The 27,087-nt window shown below is 36.7% G+C and overlaps 1 protein-coding gene across 27 annotated transcripts in view; it reads left to right on the top strand.

Moving 5' to 3' along the window:
* Positions 1-27,087, top strand: part of NRCAM (neuronal cell adhesion molecule) — a 148,258-nt gene that overhangs the window by 62,429 nt on the left and 58,742 nt on the right. For 18 of the 27 annotated variants that reach the window (XM_088054715.1, XM_088054704.1, XM_088054710.1 and 15 more), the window contains exons 3-7: positions 5,602-5,758; positions 18,537-18,718; positions 21,128-21,145; positions 23,128-23,233; positions 26,045-26,241. In XM_088054715.1, coding sequence (XP_087910841.1) covers positions 18,631-18,718; positions 21,128-21,145; positions 23,128-23,233; positions 26,045-26,241 — 409 coding nt within the window. In that variant the 5' untranslated portion in view covers positions 5,602-5,758; positions 18,537-18,630. The remainder of the gene's footprint in view (positions 1-5,601; positions 5,759-18,536; positions 18,719-21,127; positions 21,146-23,127; positions 23,234-26,044; positions 26,242-27,087) is intronic. The other 9 variants (XM_088054716.1, XM_088054699.1, XM_005519280.3 and 6 more) reach the window with 1 other exon arrangement.

The following is a 27,087-nucleotide window of genomic DNA, read 5'->3' as shown; positions in this document are numbered from 1 at the left end:
AATAATTTCCCTTGCCCTGTTGCCCACACTGCTTTCATGCAGCCCAGGACAGGTTTGTCTTTCTGGGCTGCAGGTGCCCATTGCCAGGTCACTTTGAGCTTCTCAACACACCCCAGACCTTCTCTTCAGGCCTGCTCTCAGTCCATTCTCTGCCTAGCCTGTATTGTGCTTGGGATTGCCCTGGCCCAGGACCTTGCACTTGGCCTTGTTGAACTTCATGAGGTTTGCACAGACCCACCCCTCAAGCCTGAGGGTCCCTGTGGGTGTCATCCCTTCCCTCCAGCATGGTGACCACACCACACAGCTTGGTGTCATCAGCAAACCTGCTGAGGTGCGCTCCATGGCAGTGTCCGTGTCACTGACAGAGGTGTGGCACAGCGCCGGTCCCACTGCTGACCTCTGAGGAACACCACTTGTCACTGGTCACTGGGTATTGAGTCATTTACCACAACTCTCCGAATTTGACTATCCAGCCAATTTCTTATCCACTGAGTGGTCCATCTTTCAAATTCAGATCCATTTATCTCCAGTTTAGGATGCAGAACAGTGTCAAATGCTTCACACTAATCCAGGGAGATTATGTCAATTGCTCTTCCCTTATCCAGTGATGCTGTCATCCTTGTTTGTCAGGCACAGTTTGCTCTTAGTGAAACCATGTTGACTGTCATCAATCACCTCCTTACCATCCATGTATCTTAGTATTATTTCCTGGACATTCTGCTCTCCATGATCTCACTGGGATGAGACTGACCAGCCTGTGGTTCCCTGGGTTTTCCTTCATTTTCTTTTGTAAAAATGAGGGTTGTATTTCCTCCTTTCCAGTCAGTGGGAACTTGACTGGAATGCCACAGCTTCTCAGATATGATTGATAGTGACTTAATCACAATTTTCCTATCTTTAGAAATAAAAGCCTTCAGATACCAAATTTATGCTTCTTAAAAAATACATTCTGTTAAATATATGTGAAGGATGGCACTATGTTAGAATTATTTCGCAGAAAAATGCATACATTGGTGTATGGTAGTTGCCTACACTTTTTTGAATTATTTTATTCCAAATAAACCAAATACATGAATTTATTCAAGTACGATTAAAAAGATTGGTGAATATAAAACTCAGTCAGGAAAATCCAATAAAGGTTTTGACATTCCTTTTTACATGACTTAATGGAGTTTGCAGAATTTATTGCCTCTCTTCAAAAGCAAAAATTCACATATCTAACAGCCTACACTAGAAGCAATGCTGAAACTCATTAGAAAGAAGTACAAGGACATGCTTTGAACCATAAAGACGGGGAAAAGAAAATGTAAATTTTTTAAAATAAAAATGTACAGTGAAATTTACGAATGCATCTGTCATCTTATGAAACATGTCTGAGACATGGTGAGATAAAAAATCAGTATGGACTTTACAGGCTCCTCTGCTCTTGTGATACAGAGATGTCACAGGAAGTATGTGAAGGCAGGAGATCCAGTTCTGTTCTTTTCTCCCCTGTGTGTTAGAAGAAATTGTGCTGAGGATGGTACAATTCTGTGCATGTGAAGCAATATAAAGTAAAACTCAGTCCAAGTTAGTGTTCTTTTTAGCCAGATTATTTAATCTGAAATCAATTTTCTCTGAGGTAGAAATTTTAGTGCAGGATATTTAATGTTAGGAGTACTGTAGGATTGTTTATAGTATCCAGCAGTTGAATGTATTTAAACCTGAAAGTTTTACAGTCTGGAAGCAAATGGGATGCTATAGTGAAAAGTAGTTTAAAAAGAAAGGATGACTGTGGATCATAGATATGTGGAGAAACTCTGTCCTTGCTGAAGGTCTTGGACAAGAATGTCTGAATGAAAGTCATTCAGAATAATCAGCTGTTCAAAATACTGGATGGCTGATTAGCCTGAATGAAAAAGCCAAGCATAAACAAAATTTGAAGACTGTGACAAAATTCCTTGGGAAAAGTAGTAAGTCTGCAATTCTGAGAAGCTCTTGCCATGACAAAGTAGGTGAAAAGAAAGCCTATTTGGGAGGCTGTCTTTGAGGAACATATTTTAGCTTTTATGTACTTGGTAGTGGTTTGGAAAATCAGTGGATGTTGCTGACTCACTGTTCACTGAGTCAAACGGATTAAGTCCGAGATACTAGGATCTTTATTTGATTTTTCTATTAATATTATATACCTGTTTTCAGATGTTTGACTCTACTTGAGAAGGAATAATCCTTGGCTTTGCAGAGTATTCCTTGCCAATGCTTAAGTAGGGAGGAACAGAGTCAGCATAGAATGATGGGAATACTTTGGTATTACATTCACCTCACTCAGATCCATGAAGACTTTGGCTGGGGATAGTTTCACATGCTGCTTTACCTTGTTTAATTTCAGGCTGTCATCCAAAAGAGGTAGTTCCTTTGAGGAAATCTCTGTCATGTCAAAACCTAATCTTTTTTTGCAGAGGTTTGTTTTCTCTTGGATCAGTGAACTGATGTAGCACCACACTGGGGATGTTACAATTCTTAATGTGAGGGGAGAGGGCAGGAGCTTGCAGTGAGGAACAGAAGAGTTTAGGACCTCTCCATATCTTCTTGACAACTACTTCTCTTTAGATGAGAGCAAGTCTAGTGGGAAAATCCACCCTTAAATAAAGTACCAGTTTTTTCATTTAAATAAAAGTGAATGCTGGAGAGAATGCTAAGGTCTCTTCTTGCAAAAAGAAGCGAGTATAGCCAGTGAATGGATGGCCCTAATTCCACCTCTTCACACGCACGTACACAAAGGGTTTTTTTTATATTTTAATTAGTGGAAATAATTTCCCTACAAAATTCTGTGGCTCCACCCAGCAACCCAAAGAAGAAATGTCGTTCTTCTAGTCTCTGTGACCCTCCCTTTTTTCATTCCTGCAGTTGTTTATGGTACATGGAAGATTTAAGTACTGAAAAGTACCTTCTAATAAAGTACTTCAATGATCAAGAGATTACAGTGATTGCTGGCAAATAAAGGGGAAACTACTTTTCTAACTTGGCCCTTAATGCTTTTATAGTAGCAAAACCAGTTGTATATATAAGTTCATTTATCGACCCAGAAGTCAAGTTCATTCAGGTTTAATCGTATTTGCTTTCTGAACTCAGAATTTACTGGGGGCTTTTTTTTGGTGCAGGTGTCTTGACTCAAATACATTGAAGTGGTTCATTTTGTTAAAACAATAGTTTAACTACACTTCTGTCCATTTTAAATATTTTATTCCTTCCTTCCTCTTTCTGTTTTCCCCATGACATTCAATATCTCTGCCAAACCAGAGTAATGACTTAGGTAAACTTTCTCTGATTAAATATGTGAGAAAGTTTATGTGTGAAGTTCAGAGTCTTGGTCATGCCAATCTTGATTTTATGTCTGGAAATACTGGTTTTTGACATTAAACAAAAGGTATATCATACTTTTCTCAGCACATACTAATGTGAATCTATCTTGCATCGTTGAGAATAGCCAAGATTATCAGCTGTTGTGGAAAAAAAGAATGTGGCTTAATTAAGCAGAAATTTATTATCTTACCTGGAAACTACCCAGCAGCAAGCATTATATGTGAAAATCCATTTAATCTGTTGGACCCAGCCTTATGCTGGGAACTCACTGTCAAGACTAAAGAAGAGTGAGAAAAGATCTTATTTCATCTTTACCTTCTCCATGATTTCATGGATGATGCTTCTAGGCAACTCCTTTTTAAAGATACCAGCTCCTGTTACAGAATGAGTTATGAAGTTAAAAATGAGACAAGTATGAATGCAGAGATCCCTGTGATGCACTGTGAAAACGTGTGCACATTTTTAAAACAATGATAAGGGGTACAAAAAGCCTGGGTTTTGTGTTCCACTCGTATTTCAAATGTGAGAAAACCAAAGCACTTTAAGATATGAATCTTAAAGGAGACACAGATTTTTTCCTTTTTATGCTTTTCATGTTTATAGGAAAAGTATTCATGTGTCCTGCTGAAAACCCCTAAATATGTTGATTCCTGTTTTCTGTTTTTCTCTCTGGGAAGAGGAATCTTGCAATGCTCATCACTGTCTAGTGACTGCTGCACAGGCAACAAATGTGATATAACCCCTTTCATAAATGTGATCAATTGTCTATAAAATTCATAGCAAAACCCTAACAAAACAGGGAAAACTCCAACACATTCCCCACACCCCATCCTTAGAACTTTTTATATGTCTTGAATGAGAAACATTGTTTTCATGCATTTAGAGATGAAAGTTGATTTACTAGCTTAAATTTGACTCTGACAGGAAGTGAAGCTTTTAATTTCAAGTTAAATGTTGTCTGGAACGTTTGAACCTAACTGTAGAATATAGTTATGAATTTAACTTGTTTAGGCTAGAAACTGGTGAGCTACTTAAATCATTGCAGTGAAACAGCTTGAGTCAAGTTCCTGTAAGAAAGAGAGAAGGAGGACTAGGAGAGAGGCTGTCCTAATTTTGCAGCCTGGATTTGTCAGCCAGTTTTAGCTATTGTAACTGACTTCTGTGCAAGGGTGTTATTGATTTAGTATTTTATTGTTCTGACAGTAAGAAAAGCCACGTCTCAAACCTTCTTCTTCAATATGAGGTAGACTGTTCTTATTCAAGGTCTGATTAAGGTGTTTTCCCATGATGGGCTTTATTTCCCATCACCCTTTCTTTTCATAGATGGCTGCACTCAGCAGTATGGAGCTTTTCTATCAGTCTGGTGGAGCTCAAAGGTTTTGTGAAGGAAGGAACAAAAGGCAGCCCCTTTCAGTCTTCTAGAAGGAATGGTGCTTAGAAGAAATCAGGGTGAGGGAGGGAAGGATGCAGTACATTCACAACTGCTTGTCTAAGGAGGGTCTTGATACCTTGCTCCTTTTCGGAAGGAGGCCCTCCAGATCTGTAGTGTGCTCACACAGTGGAACCTTCATAAACATCAGGAACCTACCTGGTGGGTAGAGTTGCTTTTTCATTCATGTGATGTCCATGTGGTCTGTGAAGCATTTCCCAGGAGCCCTACCTTAGGTTTCAACTTCTTCCCGTAGACCATATGGAAAATATGGCAAGAGATCCCCATTTCCATGTCTTGTTTTCCAGAAGTACTGCTTTGAGATATGTTATTCATTTGAGCAAATCTGAGTTGGGAGCCCTAGGGAATAATGCCTGAAGGGAAGTTAAAGGTGAGACTGCCAACCAGGCTGGTTTCAGAGATGTAAGAACAGAAGATCAAAAATTACTTTCTTCCCTATGGTGCAGTAGTTTCTACATGTCCTTACAGACCCAATTAAAATAACATTTGATTAAAATGAATACAACAAAGCACAGTTTTAAGTGGTACTATATCTCTGGATAAATTGAAAAACCACCAAAATTTAATTATATATTAAAGATTAAAGAGTACTTTCTGGTTTTAGTTATATTACAGTTTCTCTGGTGTATAAGCAGTAAGGCAATTTAATGTAAAATTAAAAATCCTGGGACAGCACCATCTCTCTCATTTCAAATTAGCATGTCTGAGAAAATAATTTTGGCCTTTAATGTTGATTTATAGCAATTTTTCATTCTTTATGTGCTGAAATCCCAAATAGTGTTATGCTAATATGTCTGTTTCACCTGCAGGTGTTGCTTGAGAGTCGAGTGAACAGTCCTTTGTATTTTCTTTGAAGGATCAATATTTCAAGATGTGTGAAGGAGAAGGGTCTAACTGACAAGCTGCCTTGATACACTCTTATTCTAACTATGACTGGATTGACTGAAAATTGCCTCAAAGAGTAAGGTAATTTATAAAATCTGTAAAGCGTAGCCAAGTGTTTGAAGTAAAGCTAATGAGGAATTATTTATTTTCTCTTTTTAAAGGTCTTGTCTTCACTGTTATAGTTTCTTAATTTTTTCTTTCTGAAATGTTCATATTTGATACTGAATTTGCATGAAAAAGGTGCATTAGATGTTACAACTGCAAAAAAAATTAGAGCTGGCAAAATTGAATGAAATAGTTTTTAATAGTTGTGCTGTGAGAGATTGCTCTTAGTGCACATGTAATTGGAGGGAAATTTGATTTTCATTTTTTAGGTATGTCTTGAAATATAGAAAATAACCTGGCTTAGGAAAAAAATGTATTTAGGAAAGAAGATGGATATGTTTTAAACCAGTGCCTTTTCATGAAATAGGAATTCAAGTCATTTTAGTACTACCTTGTTTCTCTGCCTAGACATATTGTCATAACAAACAGATATTACTTTGGAAGCCTCATTGTGTAATACAAATATTATAAATGTATATATGTAAATAAGCTCTTTTTATTTTTGAATCATTAAGTGTAGTCATTCTCTAGTGTGGATAAAATAATATGCTTATCAGTCTGCAATTTACAGTCTGGTTTACAGGTTGTGTAGTGAAGTGCTTTTGCAGTACTAATGACAGAATTTATGGAATTTTTTGTTGTTGTTGTTGTTGTTATTTTGGGATTTTGTATTGTGTTTGCCTCTTGCAATGTTCTTTCTCCTTCACCTTGTAGAATCTTCCTTTAATTCAATATTTAGTATATTTTGTGGGAGGATATCACATATGCTTAGAGTAGTACTCATATAGTGAGAGAGTACTTCTAATGGAAAAAAGCTTTTTGTCATCCATTGGTGTCACTGTGCAGAACTGTGATGAGCTTAATTTACACAGAAAAAGAATACTGTTTTTTCAATGTGTGCTGATTGCATTTGAGATTTTGATGTAAAGGATAAATTAGTTTTAAAAGGCAGAGAAAACAGTAGTGAACACTATGAAAGAAATTTCTTTTACCTCCTCAGTGGTGATATGAATGTGAAATTCAAATGATTCTGTGAACAATGTTTACTTACATAGTAAGTGTAAAGTGTAATGTTTACTTACATAATACATCTGAAGTCCTTGGTAAATTTTTTTTTTTTGTTTTATTAATTAATAGCATAGACATACAAAAAATGCAAAAAAATGTTCCTAATTAGGGAACAAACTGGATTAACTTCTTGATGAATAAATGAGCTTTTTTTTGCCCTTAAGGTTTAAATTAATGATTTTATAAAAAGTCATGTTCAGGCTCTAGTTGCTTTGTTCTATTCTACTTGCTTAAATTGCACCTGAAATTACATTATTTCATTGGTGTTAAATGCCTTCTCTGATTCTTTTAAATGGGAAATTGAAAATATTCTTAACACATAAAATATATTTCAAATGAAAGAGCAACGGCATGGAAATGTAGGTTAGCACATCCCATTTAGGTTTCAGTTTTTTAATGATGTTTAAAACTCTATTAGAAGTGTTAGATTTATTGTGAGAATTATGCCGCCGGGTTTTATTTTGATACATTAAACCAAAAAATACATTAATTTAAAAGCCATACTAATCCTTCAACATCATAATAGCAGAGACATTTTTCACATTTACATAAATGTGAAATGCATAAAAATAGACTTTCATTTATATTTTTGAATAAATTCTCTTTTCTTGGCCTTTGATAATGAGGATACAAGAAAATGGCTGGAGAACAGAAAGTTAACAGAATGAGCTTCAGTAAAGATAGAACACATCTTAATCAAACCAATATGCAATTAAGCCAGATGAAGCCAGTCACAGATTTGATTGAATAACACTGGCAAAATGAAGGATAAATGCTAAAAATATGAATTTTAGTAAATTATATCTGTTACTTGAAGTCTTCTCACTAAAATAACATAACAACATGGGTCTTTCCATTTCAACATTTGATAGTCAGTGTTGGTAAAACTGGCTAAAATCACATAGTTTCTTTTAAACAAGAAGAAAAATATAGTAATAAATGGAAAGAATTCTGGATAACAGTAGACTCCGGGTGGAAGGAATAACAGGTGCAGTGCTGATTCATCCAAAATGTCATCTATATTTCCAAAATGTTGATCTAAGGTACTTATCCTGCTCTGAACTGAAAATATTCCTTTTTTCAGATTAATAGTATGACAGAATGGGTTAGGTTGGAAAAGACTTCTAAGATCATCACACCCAGCCATTAACACAGCACTGTCAAGTCTGCTACTAAACTATGTCCCAAAGTGCCATGTGTACCTCCAGGCATGTGACTAAGCCATTTCTCTGGGCAATCTGTTCCAGTGCTTGACTGTCCTTTCAGTGAAGAAACTTTTTTTAATATTCAATCTAAACCTCCCCTGGCACAACTTGAGGCAATTTCCTCTTGTCCTATCTCATGTAACTTGGGAAAAAAGGCCAACCTCCACCTTGTTACAACCTCCTTTCATAAGGTCCCACTTCAGCCTGCTTTTCTCCAGGCTAAACAGTCCCAGCTCTCTCAGCTGCTCCTAATCAGATCTGTGCTCCAGGCCCTTCACCAGCCTCATTGCCCTTCTCTGGATACATTCCAGCACCTCAATGTCTTGCTTGTTGTAAGGGGCCCAAAACTGAACACAGGATTCAAGGTGCGGCTTCACCGGTGCTGAGTACAGAGGGACGATCACTGCCCTGGTCCTGCTGGCTACACCATTTCAGATTCAGGCCAGGATGTCATTGTCCATCTTGGCCACCTGGACTCACACTGGCTCATGTTCAGATGGCTGCTGGCCAAAACTCCCAGATCCTTTTTCACTGGGCCACTTTCCAGCCAGTATTCTGCCAGCCTGTAGCACTGCCTGGGGTTGTTGTGACCCAAGGGTGGGACCTGGCACTTGGCCTTGTTGAATCTCATGCAGTTGGACTCGGCCCACTGATCCAGCCTGTCTGGATCCCTCTGCAGGGCCTTCCTTCCTTCCAGCAGATCTACACTCCCACCCAACTTGGTGTTGTCTGCAAACTCACTGAGGGTTCACTTGATCCCTTTGTCCAGATCATCGATAAAGGTACTGAACAGGATGAACCCCAATACTGAGCCCTTGGGAGCACCACTGGTGACTGGCTGCCAAATCACTGCCATTCACCAGCACTCTCTGAGCCCAGCCATCCAGCCAGGCTTTTACTCAAGAAAGAGTATGCCCATCCAAGTTGTGAGAAGCCAGCTTCTCCAGGATAATGCTGTGGGAAACACTATCAAAGGCTTTACTAAAGTCTAGTAGACAACATTCACAACCTTTCCATCGTCCACTAAGTTGGTTCATTTACTTAAGTCTCACATAATTCTGTTAGGAGCAGTGGCAGCATGAACTAGTGCTGTATAAAGCAGGAATAGACTTGATTTGCACAGCTGTAATCATTGTGAAGATTATCAACTCATTTTTAGAGAGAAAGGCAAGAATATTTCTACAGTATTGAAGTGTTTGTATCAGAGTTCTCTGTTCATTTCAGTTTTTAAGGATGGGCAGGTAATAGATATAATTGTAACTACTTTTACAGAATTATTTAAAGTTAAATGAGCAAACAGGCTAACTTCTACCTGTTAAATAGGTGTTGCACATAGATGGCTAGTCCCCAACCCCCATTACCAAAAAATGTAGCCAGGGCAGCTAGCTGGAATTTGTACAGTTTGTTCCCTCTGCACTGTTTACCCTTCTTTGTTCCTGTACTTGTTAGGGTTTTATATCTGACAGAATGCCTTAGTCCTCAGTTTTTGGCAATGTCCCTATTCTGAGTGACCTCCTCTTTAGCATAACTATTCCAGCATTTCATGCTAATATTGGTGGTTTCTTCTCTACTTCCCCAAGGGAGGAGTTGCCCTGTCTGTGAATCTGATTCTAGTATTTTGCACAGTATGGTTTTCTTAAGAGTATCTCCAGGACTGCAGGAATACTTCTGGACAGTCAGTGCTTTTGGGGTTAGCTGTAGGGATGCAAAGATAATTAAGCAGTGTAATACAGAGTGTATTATCTTATCCTTAGGTAGCTCTCTGAAACCCCTGCTCTGAATTCTGATGGGTAGAAAAAAATTGGGAAAATAGGAAAAAAAAATCAGTTTCATCACATCTCCCAGGTAAAGAAATTAATATTTCAGGGAGTATTTCAGCTGAGCATCCTCTTTGCAGACGTACAAGGAACTGAACTGGGAGTCTTCACTCAGGGTAAAGGTGCGTTTTCCTTCTGCCCACTTCGCAGTTTTCCTTCTGGTTCTGTCTTGCACACTATGGTATGGTATGGTCAAAGCAGGCTGATGATACATTGATATTTTTTCTCATAAGCACTGCATTGTTCTATTGCAAAAATGTTCAGAGGGAAAGAGATGGGCTACTTGAAAATGTTTGTTATGTTGGAGTTTGGGCTGAATTATTTGTACTTAATGAATTATGAGATCATTTGCATGTTCTTAAAGTGTTAAAGTGTGAAGAACTATCCTAATGATACCATCATCTAGGTATCTGTTTTTATCATTCACAAGCTGTAAACATGTGTTTTCTTAGTTTATTTTCTCTCACTTACTCTGAATTCTTTCTAACTTAGGATTTTAATGATCAAGCAGAATTCTTTCCTCTCCTTGATCCCCATATTTAGTGGTTTATTTCAAGCCAAACTAGTTCTTCCTAAATCGATGCAAGTTATATTTTCACTCCCTCCTTTTTAAACTCATGGTCTTCAGCAGGTTTGCAAAGTTACACTCAATTCAAACATCTCAACGAAGTCTTTGAAAGACAGTAAAGTATATATACATTCATAAGAGATTAAGTGTGTTTGTCCAGACTGTCATGACTCTAAAGACTACTGAAACAGATGTCACTAAACCATTAGTTTTATGCTCCGTTCCATTATTTTTTTGTGAGTGGATTAAAAAGGCAAAATAATCTGAATCCAGTCAAAAATTTAGGACACCAGAAAGGACCCAAGCAAGACTGAGACATCTGTTTAAATTTTCAGTACAGAAGTGCTGTTCAGGTGCTGATTTGACTCTGTAGGCATCTATTGCCAGGCTTACTAGGCTTACCTACCTATTTGAGGGCTATCTACACTTGGCCATGTCTATAGTCAGCCCAGCCAAAGCATTTTATAATTTAATCTGAGCAGGATCTGAAAAGTAAGTGCTGCTCTGTTTAAATCCTCAAAAGGGCCAAATCCAATATAGGCCTTCAGGGAATATATAAGACAACTGTAAAAGGACAGATTAGCCTTGCTCCAGTGTTGTAAAAATCAGCTCTAAGTGGCTGCTTTAAGGATTCAAGTCCATGACAGATGACTGAGCTTACAGGCTTACCTGTAGCCCTTAAGTAGACATTTGGCCTCTGTGCTTAGTTGTTCAGGGCTTTTTCCTATATTTTTTGGTGCTCATAGATTGTATTTCTTGAGCAGACACTTGAAATAAGAGTGGAATTTTTAAGGACCCTTGTCTCTGCTTTTTAAGCTGGATCCCAGTTCATAGTGATTTGTCCAGGTAGCAGCTATGAAATTTTTGAGTTCAGGGAGGAGCAGCACAAACCCTGCTCAGTCCTGGCAGGGCCAGAGGAGTCAGCCTTGTGCAAGGGTGCATCAGCTGTGTGGGTGCCCAATGACCTGGTGCAAGTGCAGTTCAGTGGCAGTGGAAAAGGAGGGGATAATGGAAGCAGTTCTCTGTTGCTGGTTCAGCAGCTGATACTGAAGTTATTCTGGAAGCAGTTGGATCTCATTGTGCTGGAGCTGTGCAGATGTACAGTCAGTACTGATACTTGTGTTGAAAGAGCTTCTGTTCTCATGGCAGATGTGTTGTTCATTGCCATGGTGGAGATAAGCAGGCAAATATTTGGGGTTTTTTTATAGGACCAAGTCTTAGAAACAGTTCCACTGTTTTCTGATGTTGTTATATTTTTTCAAGTAACACAATGAATTGGACAAAAAAATTATGATGCATCATATTAGGATGGAAAGCTTCTTTAGTCATAGTAACCATTAGTAGATATTGAATAATCCATGTTGAAAATATATAATTTTATGTCATTCAGCAAGTCTAGGTGTGATGGGCCTACCTGTGAGCTCCAGAGGAGACAGTGGGGAAGATATCTGGTTCACAGGTTTTCATTTTTAATATGTTCCTTAAGACTGGAAGAAAGCTGGTGTTCTGCCCAGATTCAGAATAGACAAGCAGATTGAGCAGGGTAAATATAGCCTGATATAAATCACAGTGAACATATGGAAAAAGCTGATTGGGGACTCAGCTGATAGGGAATTAAAGGCCTTGAGTAAAATTGATTCTGCTCAGAGTTTTATGGAAAGTAGGGCTTGTAAAACAAATGATTGACAAAAGCTTGATTTTAATCTTTTAATATCAGGTAAAATTACAAGTTTGGTAAGATGATGGTGTCAATGTAAAAGACTTTGAAAAGCATTTGACTTACTGCCATGTGAAACCAATTAATAAAAAAACATGAATTGAACTATGTAACAAAACAGACCAGACTTTGATGAATAGCAAACCAGTTGGCAGGTCTTAATATAGGATTGTTGATAAAGAAGTTTCAAGGACTAAGTGGCTCTTCCACAGTGGAAAATAGAAAGTGAGAGTAGAGAGACTGTAAATTGTGTCTGGATTGTGGAAAGGAAGGCGACCACTATGAATGCTTAAGTACATTCTCAGAGCCAAAACAGTAATGCTGAATGTAGTGGCAGTTCAGAAGTGTAACCTGGCTGATGATTTTTTGCTCTATATAGAACTGCTGAGAACATTTAGAGCATGGCACACAAGGCCATCTGCCTTTGTCAAAATAGCTTGAAAATGGCCAAGTGCATATAAACATCAAACCTAATAAGCACCTGATGCATCTGAATTAGTCCTGAGGAGATCTTGGTGAAATCAGGAGTTCTGTCTGCCTAGTTTATTTTTCATCCAGTTCACTTTAAATGGATGTCCTCATGGCATGTATAGTGTAGCCAAATCCAAAGCAATGGGCTTAGGCTTCATGAACAGATCACAGAAGATGATTTAGTATTCCCTGATGACTTTAAAGGATAGATTTACAGTAGATTGTGACAAATTAAAAACTCGGAGGAAAGCAGTGTGGTGTTATTCCAGGGTTCTAGAGTATGAGAAATAGTTCTAATTTGGTGTGCTTTTAGAAAGTTTTAAAAATAATTTCTTTTTAGTGACACCTCTCTTCAGACACTCTTAAGCTGTGTGTCCTGTGGTAAATGGATTAAGATCAGCTACCTGGAAATAGACCGTAACTTCGGTAATTTACATCTAATAGGTAAGAGATGGATGGGGAAAGCAATCCAGTGGGGACTGAATTGTCTACAAGATTATTCAAGAGCAGAATTTTGAATATTACCTGGGTCTGTCAACACATACATGGGTGTTTAGTCTATATTATGCTTCCTCCATAAAAACAGTTAGGATTATTCTTGTTATATAGCATTATTGTTTCTAGTAGCTCTGTGTCTGCTGCTTAGGTAGTGTAATGCTAAGTGCATTGTTTTCTGTTTCTATTTGAAACACTTGAATTAAATAATTGTTTCCAATTAGCGTTTTTTATGTGACCTGTTATTGCAAATACTAGCTATCCTAAAAAAGAAGTTTAAAAGCATTTGTTCGAAACTATTTGAAATCATCTTACTACTTGCATAGTTAGTGTAGTTGTGTAAAACTACACAGGTCCTGTAAGGACCTTCTGTTAAGTGATAAGGGCATTGCAGTTGTCTTCAAAAGCAAGCATGTTGTGCTTTTTGATTATAACCTTCAACGCCTTTTTTAAATACAAAACATTAAGTACATTTATACCATTTGAAATTACTTTTCATGTTTCTGTGGATATGAGACTGCTGTGAAACGGATTTCCTTGAAAACTGTTTATTTTTCCTATATTCTAATTATATCTGTCTTTCACTGAGAGAAAAAATACAGGCATTGAGACAAATTAAGTAGAGGAAATTTTTTGCTAAGTAGTAATTTTTCTCTAATCTCAAGTGTTTAACTTGTTCTGCATTAATTCAGTCATGTCTATATGGGAAAGGATCCTTTTTTTTCTTAATGTGTATGAAATATTCCAGTTGTTCTGTCTTGCAATTTAACAACCCTTTCACTTTTCTTACTGACCAATGGTCTTACTGACAATTCCATTCACATTTCTAAAAACCTTTTTGTCTTAAAATAATGTAATTGAGTAGAAATGAATAATCAGTGAAACAATATTGCATTTAGAAAATGCTGTCTAACTTTGCACTAGGTTTAATTTCAGTGAACACAATTCCTTACACTCTTACATCCTAAAAAAGAAATATTGCAGCAGCACTTACAAGGAAATTAAAGATGCTGTATGCTTCTGTTGAAGATAGCTAGAGGAAATGTGTCCTCTCCATCATTTGGAGCCTCAATTGACTCAGCTTTGGGGTGTCAAATGCTGTCTGTACTAATATTCCAATCAGAAATCAGTATTTTTCAGTACCAGTATATATATATATAGTGCAATGTCCTCTGTGTGTGCATGCATGGGTGTGTGGGTGTTTGCTCTACAGTCATGGATACTGTTCTGTTGTTAACACTCTCTTTGGCAGATATTGACCTGACCCAATCATAATTCTACGGTGCCAGGACATGATTCAAGGTGTATCAGAGAGAGTAGGTGGGATGGATACTCCTTCAGAGGGCAAGGATGTAACCCATGGTGTACCAGTGTCTTCTCCCAAGTAGCAAGCAAAAGGACAAAAGGAAACAGTCTGAAATTGCTTCAGGGAAGGTTTAGATTAAATATTAGGAAAAATTTCTTTACTGAAATATGGATGCTAAATCTGAACCAGAGTGCCTGTGGCTATTACAAGCTACACAGAGCTCAATCCTGCCTGAGAGCTAGCCTGAGAAATTCATAGGAGGATTTCAAAACAATCCTCAGAGACAGAAAACAACTGCCAGGTGCTGTTTGTCTGTCTCTTGTTTTCCTTGCAGGAGAAAGTCAGGAGGTGGTGTGCACCACTGACCAATGATAGTGATGTAGCAGTTAACTAACCAATAAGAGTTTCCTTTCTGTACTTTCCACGTATCTGTCTATAAAACAGGCCTGAAGCAATAAACTAGTGATTCTCCTGTTCTGACTTCTTGAGAGTCTGTGTCGTTCTTTTCACCGTTCCTAATTAGAACGACACTGAAACAATTATCAAGCACTGGAACAGGGAAGTGGTTGAATTCTCATCCCTGGAGGTATTTAAACACGTGTGACTATGGCACTTAGAAACACAGTTAAGGATTTGGCAGTGCTGGGCTCATGGTTAGGCTTGATGATCTTAAAGGTCATTTCCAACCTTAACAATTCTGTGATTCATTTACTCTTGAGCTCTTAAAATTGAGGAGATCCTTGTCCCTTTTGATTTACAGAAGGAATCTTGAATTTTGCCTTCCAAATTATCCCTTCCATATACATGCTTCAGTGTTTGTGAGGTATCTGGTTTTGCTGTTTATAGCCAAATGGTCCCAGTGAAGAGACCACTGGGTACAAACTGTTTCGATCTTCTGCCATATCATCTACCTCAAGCTCACCTCATGTGATTTCATTCTTCTAATTGTGGCTTTCTGTGGATAATTTTTAAAAATTAATTGTTTGGGTTTTTTTCTAAGTGAAAAAAAGGTCAATGTCTTCTCATGTGATCCTGGTTTTTTTTTTTTGTAATACATACATAAAACCCTTGCATTTGGAAATTATACTTTGCAATGAAATACTATTGCACTTTGCTTATACATTTTTATGTACCTCGACTCCTGGTTGCTACCCCATAGATTAAACCTTTAGTCCATGTTGTTAGTCACAATCAGCATCTCATCAATAAGTACAGAAGACATAACAAATGACATTTTGTTAGGTACATAGGAGGTATGGAGGTATAGAAAATCTTATTATTTTGTACAAATTGGTGAGTAAACTCCTGAACTATCACAATATATGTGTTTTCCTATGAAAAAGGTAGGAAAAAATATCTGAGTTACAAGAGATCATAAATAAATTATCTGGAGGAAAAGGCAATCTGCTGTATAAATATTTCAAGTTTTGCAGTTGAAGCCTTTACATTGATCTGCGCTTAGAGGCTTGTCCTTATTTTGTAGCAGATAATGTTATGTCAGAGCAATGTTTAGTTCTACATAGCAGCTGTTGTATTCATACTAAATTCTGCCAGATTTAATCTTCAATATATTCAGCAAGAGCACCCAGTTGTGCTGACAAACTTAAAACCACTTTCAGTAATATTCTATTGCAGACCCTTTGGGCACATTGGCTCTCTGAGGCTGAATTCCCATATAATATCCAAACATCCCAGGAGTAGATCCAATAGATACCCTACTGGAACTTTGCAGTAGCAGAGGTAGACAATATGAGACAATTTCTCAAGTGTATTACTTTCCCAATCATTTTAATTGCCCCTGCCTGATTCACCAGTGCTTGTGTATTCATTTGTACTTGTTCAAAGCAAATGCAATTTAATTTTACAATACTCTCAAATCACTGCAGTACTCATTTTACATGTCGAAAGAACAAGACAATAAAGTGGATAATCAGGTTTTCAGGGTTTCGTAAGGAGAACTGAAATGTTGCATGGACAAAAAACAATAGAAGTCAAGGTTCACTTGTGCAATACTTCAAAAAGTATCCTGTAAATCCCAGGTCATTGCACAGAGAGGGCACCTTGATAATTGCAATGATACTGTAATGAGGAGATGACATAAAGATAAGCAAAACAGTGTGTGAGAACCTAGTTTAACTGGAGAAGAGCAGACAGCTGTAGTAGATGGAATAAAATCAGCTTTTCTGGAGAGCACTTCATTGCAGGAAATGTGCTGGGGTGTTCTCAGGTGCTCTTGACAGAAGCTCTACTCCTTCCCCTTGCTCACTGCAGCAGGAGCGTAGTAAACTGAATGTGCCAAAATGGGATGGAGAAAACACTTCTCACCTTTCCCAGCTCAACCCCCAGCAATTTAGGGTGTTCATTTAAAATGTAAGAAAATTCATTTTATTTTTCTAGGAATGTCTGAATATTTTTCATGCATTACTGCTATATGTCTGTATTTTCCTAGTATTTTGTAGGTAGGCATGCCACCTTGACTCTTGTGCAGTTCCAGTGTGTATAAATAATGATACAAAGGCCAGAACTATGGTGTCCTTTCTTCTGATGTGTTTTGTAATTTTTCTAATCTGCCATGATAAATAATTAGTCATTACATTACTGTATGCAGTCCTGGAGATGATTTGGAATGTCAAAACACAATTTGCCCTCTCCCATGATGCCCCAGTCAGCAGTTCCCAACAACTCCAAGTAGTACATATCTAGAACTTTAACCTACTGAAATATTCTTATTTTGAATATCTGTGTTTTACAGATAGTGACAGTAAGAATCAGGGAGTTTGATGTCCTAGGTTAGGATGAGAAGTAGAGCTCCACGCCTCAGTTCTAGTTTCTAATTCCAGTCTCTTCTCAGAGGACTATACAAAGAGAAGGATAATTTACAGTAGCAATTAAGAGGCATAATTTCTTCTGTAATGTGAAAATTGAGGGAAATTCTTACCACAGACTGGTTTAAGTAACTTCAGGAAACACAAACGACTTTTCATTTAACATTGGTAAAGTGGCTACTTCTTTGCAACATTAACTCCTTGTGGGCTGGATAGCATTGTGTTTCATGTCTGTAACCAGAGCTGAGAAAGTGCTCTCTTCAAGGTGAATTCATGCTGATCACTGTGAACTTTCTGATCCATTTGGGAAGTACTTTCTCGGTGGATGTCCATTTACTGAAAATGCATTGTGTAGGCACTGTTTGGATTTCTAGGGTTGCATAGCTCTTTGTAGGTCACTGGTGATGCTGATGGGGCTTGCAGACAGTGAGTTTTCACTCCTCCAACATTCTTCTCATCTAGAGCTTGGTCCTGAATGCAGAAAACAGGGAGAGAGCCAGAATCATTCTGTATGGCTAATGTGATCTCTCATGCTTGGTTGAAGGGGGAAATCTAACACTTTTCAAAGAACAGATTTCCCTTAAGTTTAATTTCCGACAGTTCATCACATATGAAAGGAGGAGGAGAGTGTTTGAGAATATACTGACAGTTAATTAGATTTTGGTTTCAGGCTAGAAATGACAAAGTAGTTTGATGTTACCTATTTTGAGGTAGTGACACATGGTAACACCTTAGCACCTTCATGAATTCTTGTGTAATTTAGTCTACAGCTGTCTTATTAGAAACAGTTCCAAAGCGGGGAGAAACTGAGATATCTAACTCAAAGCTGCAGAAACTTTCCACAGTTTACTTAACAAATTCATGGCTTGACACATTTTCATTGAAGTAGATGCCTAAAATGCCTCTTTCCAAGAATGGTACAGGATGCTTGCAGGAGAGACTAGGTGGGCATTCAGAGCTTTAATCCACTAAATCTACTTCAGCAGACTATTATCTTTATATATACTCCTCTTAAACTAGATGGACTGACATGCTTTATTCTTTAGGAGAGGCATTTGTATTTCCATTCAGTAAGGTTATAGGAGTTCTTCACTAGCTTCTTTAGGAAAGCGTTATGATCTAGGTGACCTAAGAACTTATGAATTTCTTGGGTTTCAGTAGAACACATGTGTAACTCTTATTCTTAGATATAGCATTTAGACTGCTGGTATTTCATAATATTATTAAGATGTATGTAATCATTTAACTCTGCAAATCATTCTTTTTGCTTTTTATTTACCAGGTTTCTTGTCTATACTTACATAACTACTGCAAGCTATCTAGTCTTATGAAGTTGAACTTCAAGTGTGATTTACTCAGTACAGCCTAAAATCACGATGAAAAAGATGAGCATACCTACAAGCAAAACTTCCTTGGTCCTCTTTCTGTGCCAAATTATTTCTGCACTGGATGTACCTCTTGACTGTAAGTATTAACCTGACAAATAAGTGCAGAAGAATGGAAGATTAGTTAAATAATTTCTGTAGGAAGCTGAAGATAGCTTCAGCATGGAGCTAAAAATACGGTGTGTTTGGTCACTTCAATCAGTACGTGATAATTATGAATATTTGCACTTACTGAAGTTTTTCAAAACCTGTGCGTATAAAATGAGTTACATTGTTCAGTTGAGGAGGTTTAACACAGTTAAGTGTTTAATTTACACTTCAGTGTGCCTTTGTTTGATCAAAATGAGAAAGGGCAGAAAAGCCCTGCTAAATCCTAATTATTTGTGAAATTAAGATCATATGGATAATTTTCTAAAAATCCCAGGACAATTCCTAGTTGCTAAACAATCACCCTTACCTTCAGAGAAGAGGTTCCCAAGAGCTGATATGAGAGCCAGTACAAAATTCAAATACCTAAAATTCAGACACTCAAAGCATCTTATTTTTTGAAGCAAAAGGGTAAGTAAGACTCTTAGATTTCTTAAGTAGTGCCCAAAAACAGTTAAGAACTTCTACTTAAAAACATGTTAAAAATGTGCTGAGCAGGTAACTCCAGCATTAACACATGAGGAAATGTCTGGAGGAGGGGAGATCCCAAGATCTGAAGTTTTTGTCTAATATAAGACACCGTTAGTGGGGAACCTTGAAGGTAGCACTCCATGCTGAAAAGGCAGCAGTGGTAGCTTCTGTGTTTTATATTCTCAGTAGCTAATTTTATTAAATTACTCATGTTACAGGTTGCTGTTTTCTTTTTAAAATAAACATGATCACATTTTCAGAATTCAGTGAACCATGTTGCACCTCTCAGTGACTATTCATTTGTTAAACTAATTACCAGGGAAGAGAACATTAGGGCTAGTGTTTAATTGATGGATTAATATATCAGTAAATTTGCCTGTGATTCTAATCTGCATGGTTTTCTTTATCCCCGTGGTTTTGATACCTTCCTGCCTTCCAGAAATGCATGTTTTTCTTTAATAATCATTGACATGCATTGCAAGTGCTTTGGTGTTTGTTTTTTCTTCCCCATGCATTTAACAAACCTATCAAACCAATGACCTGTATTTCTGTAACAAAATCAATATATCTGAGTCACATCCAACTTGTTGTGTTGTAAATGCCTTTAGAGCAATAAGTTGTGGGTTAAAGATGGCTTTGGAACTTCGATGAATAAATAAATGTGTTACTTTCAAAACTTACTTTTTCTCTTTAAACATCTCTGCAGGCTATAAATAGTGTTTTAAACCTATCTTGTAGCTTAGCAACTAATATAAATTCTGCACCTCCCTGATATTGTTATCTTAAGAACAAAATTTTGGGTTAAATTTACCAGAAATGCATCAATAGATGCAAGAATGAATAGCCCTCTTGGCTATATCATTTTATTTCTGTGCTGAGAATTTAATCCCGTTCTACTTCATGCTTAATAACTGTGAGGTCTGATAAAGTCACATACTCAAATTTTTAGCCAGAAATACCACCTAGAATGGTGGTATTGCTTTCATAAATAATGATGAGAATGGGCTTTGGGAGAGCACCACAAGGGAAGGACTTAGATTTTCTGTGGGTCTTTCCTGAATATCCACCATAGAGACGTAGTGGTGAGAACATACTTGATCAGTTGAATATTTAGGTTTCATCCAGGTTAGAAATTCCTGTTCATAGCAGGTTCATTAGTTCCTAGTCAGTGTCTCCTCAAAGCCAGCAAGGAATGTCTGAAAATGGAGGGGACTCAAGGACATTTGTCATGTTGATAAAGAGACGTGTTTATGCAAAACTTTGGAAGTAAGCAATAAAGATGAATTTAAGTTAAACTGATTTTTTTTTTTTTGTTTAGTTATTTTTCAAACCAAAAAGGGTATTTTTCAAACCAAAAAGGGTTGCAAGTCTGTTGAGTAGAATTAGGTGCTTTTGTCTTTACAAGAGTAATTTTAGCCTGAAGCATTCTCTTTGGTCTTCCATGGGATCATATGGGTGGATTGATTTTGACTGCAGCATTAGGGTAGTGCACTCCATTAATTCTGATTTGCTGCTGTCTTCTCAGTATTAGTGTTTTATGTCCTTGCAAGGCCAAAATCACATAGCATGTGTGCTATAAAATTGCATGCTGTTAAAAAGTCAACAGTTCAGGAAAGTTTCTCATACCAAAGGCTTTAAGATAAATGTAATAATATCTAACACAATGGAAATTGTGGCTGGAATTTCAGGCATCGCTGCATGGGTTGCAGTGCTGAATGTTTTAAATATTTTATTTTTAATGGTGACCAATGTACTTGTCAGAGATACTTATCTTCCCTCTCAAAATTGCTAATTTTCTCTTCGCTAACAAATGTTTCTCTTTAATCTCCATTTGTCCGTTCAACTGCTGATTCTGATGTGGGAATAAAAGCAAAACTTCTAGAAGAATGTAAGTTACTCTTCACTAAAAATAGGCAGTGTGCTGCTGAAAATTAATACAGATTGTGTTGCAAATTGAATTTGCTGTCCAAAAATGTGTGATTCTGACGTTTTGTTGATAATTTTGTTTGCTGTATCTAGATGTTTTGTGCATGAAGTGTTCAGAAAATACTACTGTACATAAAACAACTTTCTGATATTCTGAAAAAATTAATTGTGTGATCTTTTGATGGTGTGCTATTTGAACATTAAAACCTTTACTCAATATGAGCATGTGCAGTGTTTTATTACTACTTTCAGGAGTAAATATATTTGCTAAAAAAGAAATTTATTGGAATATATGTACTTTTGTGCTATTTTACATATGTGTGCATATTTTTATATTCACAGTAGATATAGCTATTTAAGTAGACATATTTTACAAGTTCTAACTTACCTTTAGTTTTATGGTTAATTAGACCAGTTTTAAGTGCAATCCATAAGACAGGAGTGGAGATTTCAGGTCTTTGATGTGCATCAGATGGACTATCCTGTAGGTTGTGCAGTTTTTGTTTCATATCTTTTTTTCAGAGTGTATTTGCTTTTCCCATGTAAGCATCTGACATGTACTGACCCTGAGAGGGAAAAGAGCTGCCTTCACTTTTAAAGAAACACACACAAAGGCATCATGCCTGTGTGGTGCCTTCCTCATTCAAGGATTCTCCCCTGTGCAGCGAGGAGCAGAACCCAGTTCTCTGTGGCCTGTTCTTCTTCTGCTTAGCTGCTGTGGTTTTTTTATGATTCTATGATCTGATTTCTTTTCATCACTGTTTCTTGCAGGTAGGGTTTTACAGACAGCCTCTGTCTGTACAAAGGTGTACTTAATGTATAATGGTATATTTAAGGAAGACTTAAATAAAAATCCCAGTTGTACAATTTTAACTGTCTAGAGTGAGGCATGTAAACACAGCTAACTCTGATGATTGAAAGATTTTGTTCCAGTGGCTAGAAATTACCCCAAAGCACTAGCAAAGGGTATGGGTGGACAGATGATTTACAGCACTTGGACAGGGATGTTCATGGGCATGTTTTTCAACAGGTTTATTTAGATGACACTAAACTATAAACATAATGAATAATGTTCAGGAAGATACCTTTCTCACTATCTTAATATCACAAACAGTATTTTTTAATGCAAAAATGGATATAGATAGTGACAAAAGGTTATAAATTACTTAAAATAGGTAGACACCAACTACTTTGTCAGATGAATCAGTTTTGTTCTGTGCTACTTGTTTTATAGTACTTGACAAATCACAAATATCAAATTGTTTCTTCTGGGATAGTTCACAAGACTGAGTGTATTTAACATGGGTTTCTTAAGGGGAATCAGTGCTTTATTTTTCCTACATGTTTACTTTGTTTGGAAACTAGATACTATTTTTGTCATTTTTAACAGAGTCTTTTGCTTTATAACACATTTTTTACTCCTGAAAAGTAGTTCTTAAAAGCATGCTTTGTAGATTAATGCAATATGTTAAGCATAATAAACGTATGGAAAGGTTTCACCCGCAGAGAATTTGAAAATACATAAAATGTTTAGAAGCACAAAGCAATGTATATTTTTTCCTTCTGTGTGGTAAAAAGCCATTTTGTTGAGGTTTGTGTCTTGCAGCTCTTCATTTCAGATTTGTTTGACTTAAATTTTGAGTGTCATTTGGTTTTGTGAAAATCTGTTGAAATCTGAGGTATAGAAATATTTTCATTAAAGTTTTTGGACAAGATCTTCATCCACTGTAAATCAGGATAGCTCAGCTGGAAGTTAGTATAGCTGCACTGATTTACAAGGGTAGAGAGCTTCAGCCTCCGGATACAAAGGATACTTTAATCCCACTCTTTGGTCAATGATTTGGTTGCGAACTGTAATTGTTCTTTTTCTGCTTACAAAAGTGTCTTGTGATAGTTTGAAAATATTGTTTAAATCATCTCTCTTTGTTGTATTTCATAATGAAGTGTCACAACCTCCTACGATAACTCAGCAATCTCCAAAAGATTACATTGTTGACCCTCGAGAGAATATTGTAATACAGTGTGAAGCCAAAGGAAAGCCACCTCCTAGGTTAGTAGCTTTTTTTTTTTTTTCATTTATTGGTCTAAGAGCATGGAAGAACTAGGAGAACATACTGTAATTTTTGTAAACTGAGAAGATCAAGATTTTATGTATGAATGTGCTTGGACATGCAGAAACACGCACTCATCCGTACCTCTGTAAATTACACAGCTACCAGATAGTGGCACAATTCTGACTCCTATCACACATGACATTTAAATGTTTCTAGAGTCATTAAGAAATTGCAGCATTTTTTTCTTCTCAAAACTCTAACAATAGAATAATGCTCGATCATTACAAGAGCAGCTAGGTAAATGTCCATGGAACACACTAGAAAGCACTACTGGATGACGTGCCAGGTTTAGGCATAGTGTTTAAGAATGCACTTGGAATAAAGTCAGACTAATGCTAATACATTCAAATGTAATGTTTTCTAAATAATTCCATTTTATAAGGATGATCTTGAAATACAGTTATCAGAAGTTATGTAGTCTGTATCAGTTTTATTGATCAGCAGTCTTGTGTATTTTAATAGCCTTGAGTTTTGGTTTTGGCCGAAATGGATCAGATTCCTGATCATTGCCCGTTTTAAGATCCTCTTTCAGCATCTTGAAATATTTGAAAACTACTCATTTCAAGATATTAAATACCTGCACTGGAAGCATCAGTAGCCATGATACACTCTGGCATTGTCAGTAACTGCTTCTGATTGCAGAGACTATGAACATAGAAATGTGCTCCAGCAGTGTTACACTACACCTTACTAGCAAGGTCCGTCTAAAACTGCTCATTCAGACACAGACAGAGCTTGTTAGATGTATTTCTTCTGAATTAACAGGTTTTTTTCTGCATTATTCTTGCTGATTGCCTTGGCATCATGGTCATTATCATGACTGGGCAGCAGAATGGAGAAGATGGAGATTATCTGGAAAAGATGGAGATTACCCTTTCTAGTGTTCCATAAGGACAGGAGTGCCACAGAGCTGCTTGGTTTACCAGCATTTTAATTGGGCTGGCCCAATGGCACTTTTGAGAATCTGGGTCTTGACCTCGGTGATCAGATGATTATTGTTCAGTTTGGGACAACTGTATTGCTTCTGCAGATATTTCTGTTGAACACTTATGGTTGGAATTAGCAGAGAGAAAAAGAGTGCTGTCTGTGAGACTGACATACCTGAGCCATATGCCAGGGCTCTCTGCTGTACATCCTCATCTTCCCCTTCAAACATGGATCTTGTTTTAATCCTGTGCTACAGAGGAAGTGACAGGATTTAAGTGAGGAATTTTCCAATGAGTTTTAAAAGCTTGTGCTTAGTCTTGCTTATTTTTTAAGATGTGATATTGATTTAATTTGTATCAGTAGTCAGTCTGGTTGGTCCATCACTCTTGATAAAATGCAAATGCATATTGGAGCTTAAGCTGCTCCAGAGCTCTGAAGTCAAAGGTGGACTTTCTCAGCATGAATTGTGTGATATCAGTATGATAACTTGTTATTGGTAAGATCACCTGGCATAAAGGTTTGTGGATGTGCTGCTACCTATAGCTAGAACAGCAAAGACTCTGACTGACACGTATCTTAAATTCAGGGGCTTGTGCCACATTTTACAGCTCTCATTTGAAGCTACATTACACTTTCTTGCATCTTTAATATTATTGGTAACAGAAACCCCACATTCTAAAGCTTCACCTGCAAAGTTGTAAGAAAGAGGTTCACTGTTAGTTCACTATGCATGGTAGTCCTCCCAAAAACACTGCAGTGTGGTGCAGCACTGCTGCAGGTCCAGTTCTTTCCCCCAACACAAGGTGCAAATATCATGTCTAGTCCTACCCAGCTGCTGCAGAATGTCAATACACAGTTTGAGTCAGTTGGAATTTGAGCTTTTCCAATACCATTTGCATTTATACTGTAGGAAGCATTCTAAACAGCATAAAGAGTGTTTGTGCTTAAGATTCTGAAACTGAAATGTAACAAGTACAAAACCTGCTGTTCACAGCATTTGAAGCTGCGAGTGCTCAGCACTTCATAGGTGTTGGTCAGGCTCTCTGTGACTATACTTCTGCGTAAGTAAGAAAGTGGTGTTTACAGTAGTTTAAGTTGTAGACTGTGAATCTCTTCTTTACAATTTTTTGAGTTCTATTGGTCTTCATTTTTAATGACTACTTTCCAAAACATTTCTTGTTTTGAGTAGTGTCAGTATAAATTTACTAGGTTAAATAAAGGCTATCAGACTACATAATTTCAATTAGAGAGTTACGTTTGCATTAGAATAGTGAAAAGAAATCAAACTCACCACAGACTTTAATTCACTTGTATAACTTCAAAATCAGTGAACCAATTAAAAGAAATTATCTCCTTCTGGGGCCTGAGATGACACATTTCAGCCCTGAGCAACTTTTTAAAGGAAGGTTTATAAACCCTTTCAACAATAGGTTTTATAATGGAATGCTAATGCAGCTTTAGCAATATCAGTTCGTGCAGATATTACTGCATCATTTTTAGTAGAGAGGAAATCAGTTCTTTTCCATGTATAATTAACCTCAGAAATTTTTAATGCATTTTTTAAAAAAAGAATTGACTTTGAAATAGCTCCTTTTAACAAGTTCAGCCAAACCTTTTATCTTAAAATATTACCAGATTTCTTATAATAAAAGTTCTATATTGCTTTATTAGTTAATTTAGTTTGGGAATGAGTCTTATTTGCTAATAAAAAAAAATAACATGTATTTTTGTTAATCAGTTTTTTCTTCTTTTTCTTCATACAATTTACAAAAAGCAGCTCAGAATAAACTTTTCTTTTCTTTTTGTTTTTATTGTTTTAGCTTCTCCTGGACGCGCAATGGAACTCATTTTGATATAGATAAAGATGCACAGGTAACAATGAAACCAAATTCAGGGACTCTTGTCATAAATATTATGAATGGTGGGAAGGCAGAAGCGTATGAGGGAGTTTACCAGTGTACAGCAAGGAATGAACGAGGAGCAGCCATTTCCAACAATATCGTTATAAGGCCTTCTAGTAAGTAAAGCTCTTAAGCGTGAAACACTTTGGTTGTCTTATTTGTTTATGAAATTTTTGCCTTTTTGTTTTCCTGTCTTAAAAATTCAGTCATCCAAATGACCATGCTAGAAGTTATTGCCTATTTTCTAATACTGAGGTATAATACTGTATTACGTGTTTTCTCAAATACTTTTTTTACAAAAATTTAATAACTGAGTTTTCTTCTTGATACATCTGGATAACCTTATAATGTTTAAAACTGACTTGTATGTATGACACTACTGCTAGAATAAAATATTTAAATCCTTAAGGCTTTAAGGATAATTTGTTGACTTTGATTGCATAATTGGTGACAACAATTTTTATTCTGTTTATGAATAAACATTTATGAATAACATTTCTGTTTATGAAGTATTCCATAGTTCTTGTAACAGCTTTAAAACATAACAGATTGAAACTAAAAAGAAGCTAAGAATTTTTGATTAATGGTAGATTGTTTCTACAGCTCTTTAGGAGCTTTATCTCAGCTTAGTTTTCAAGCTTCTCAGCTTACAATGTGCTGTTCTCACATCTTAATTAAAGTGTGTGTATAATACTGCTTTAGGAACGTCTACCCCTTTTTCTATTTTAGCACTTTTTTTTTTCAATATAGTTAAAAATTTGCAAGACACTGTTTAAAAACCTTTAGTGAGTAGACAAAATAATTTGAATCAGTTGATTATACTTTCAATTAATCATTGATGTACTTTTCATCAAAAAAAAATAAAAAAGAACAAAAATAAAAACCAGCAAACATGAAAGGACTTAACATTCTGATGGATATAGTTCTTCCATTTCTTCTTCCAAAATACTTTGTGCATTTTC

Source organism: Pseudopodoces humilis, chromosome 5 (assembly GCF_049639895.1).
Source record: "Pseudopodoces humilis isolate 2021_Gansu_Grassland_sample_001 chromosome 5, ASM4963989v1, whole genome shotgun sequence".
Taxonomy (NCBI): Eukaryota; Metazoa; Chordata; class Aves; order Passeriformes; family Paridae; genus Pseudopodoces; species Pseudopodoces humilis.
This window is presented reverse-complemented; position numbering and strand designations above follow the sequence as displayed.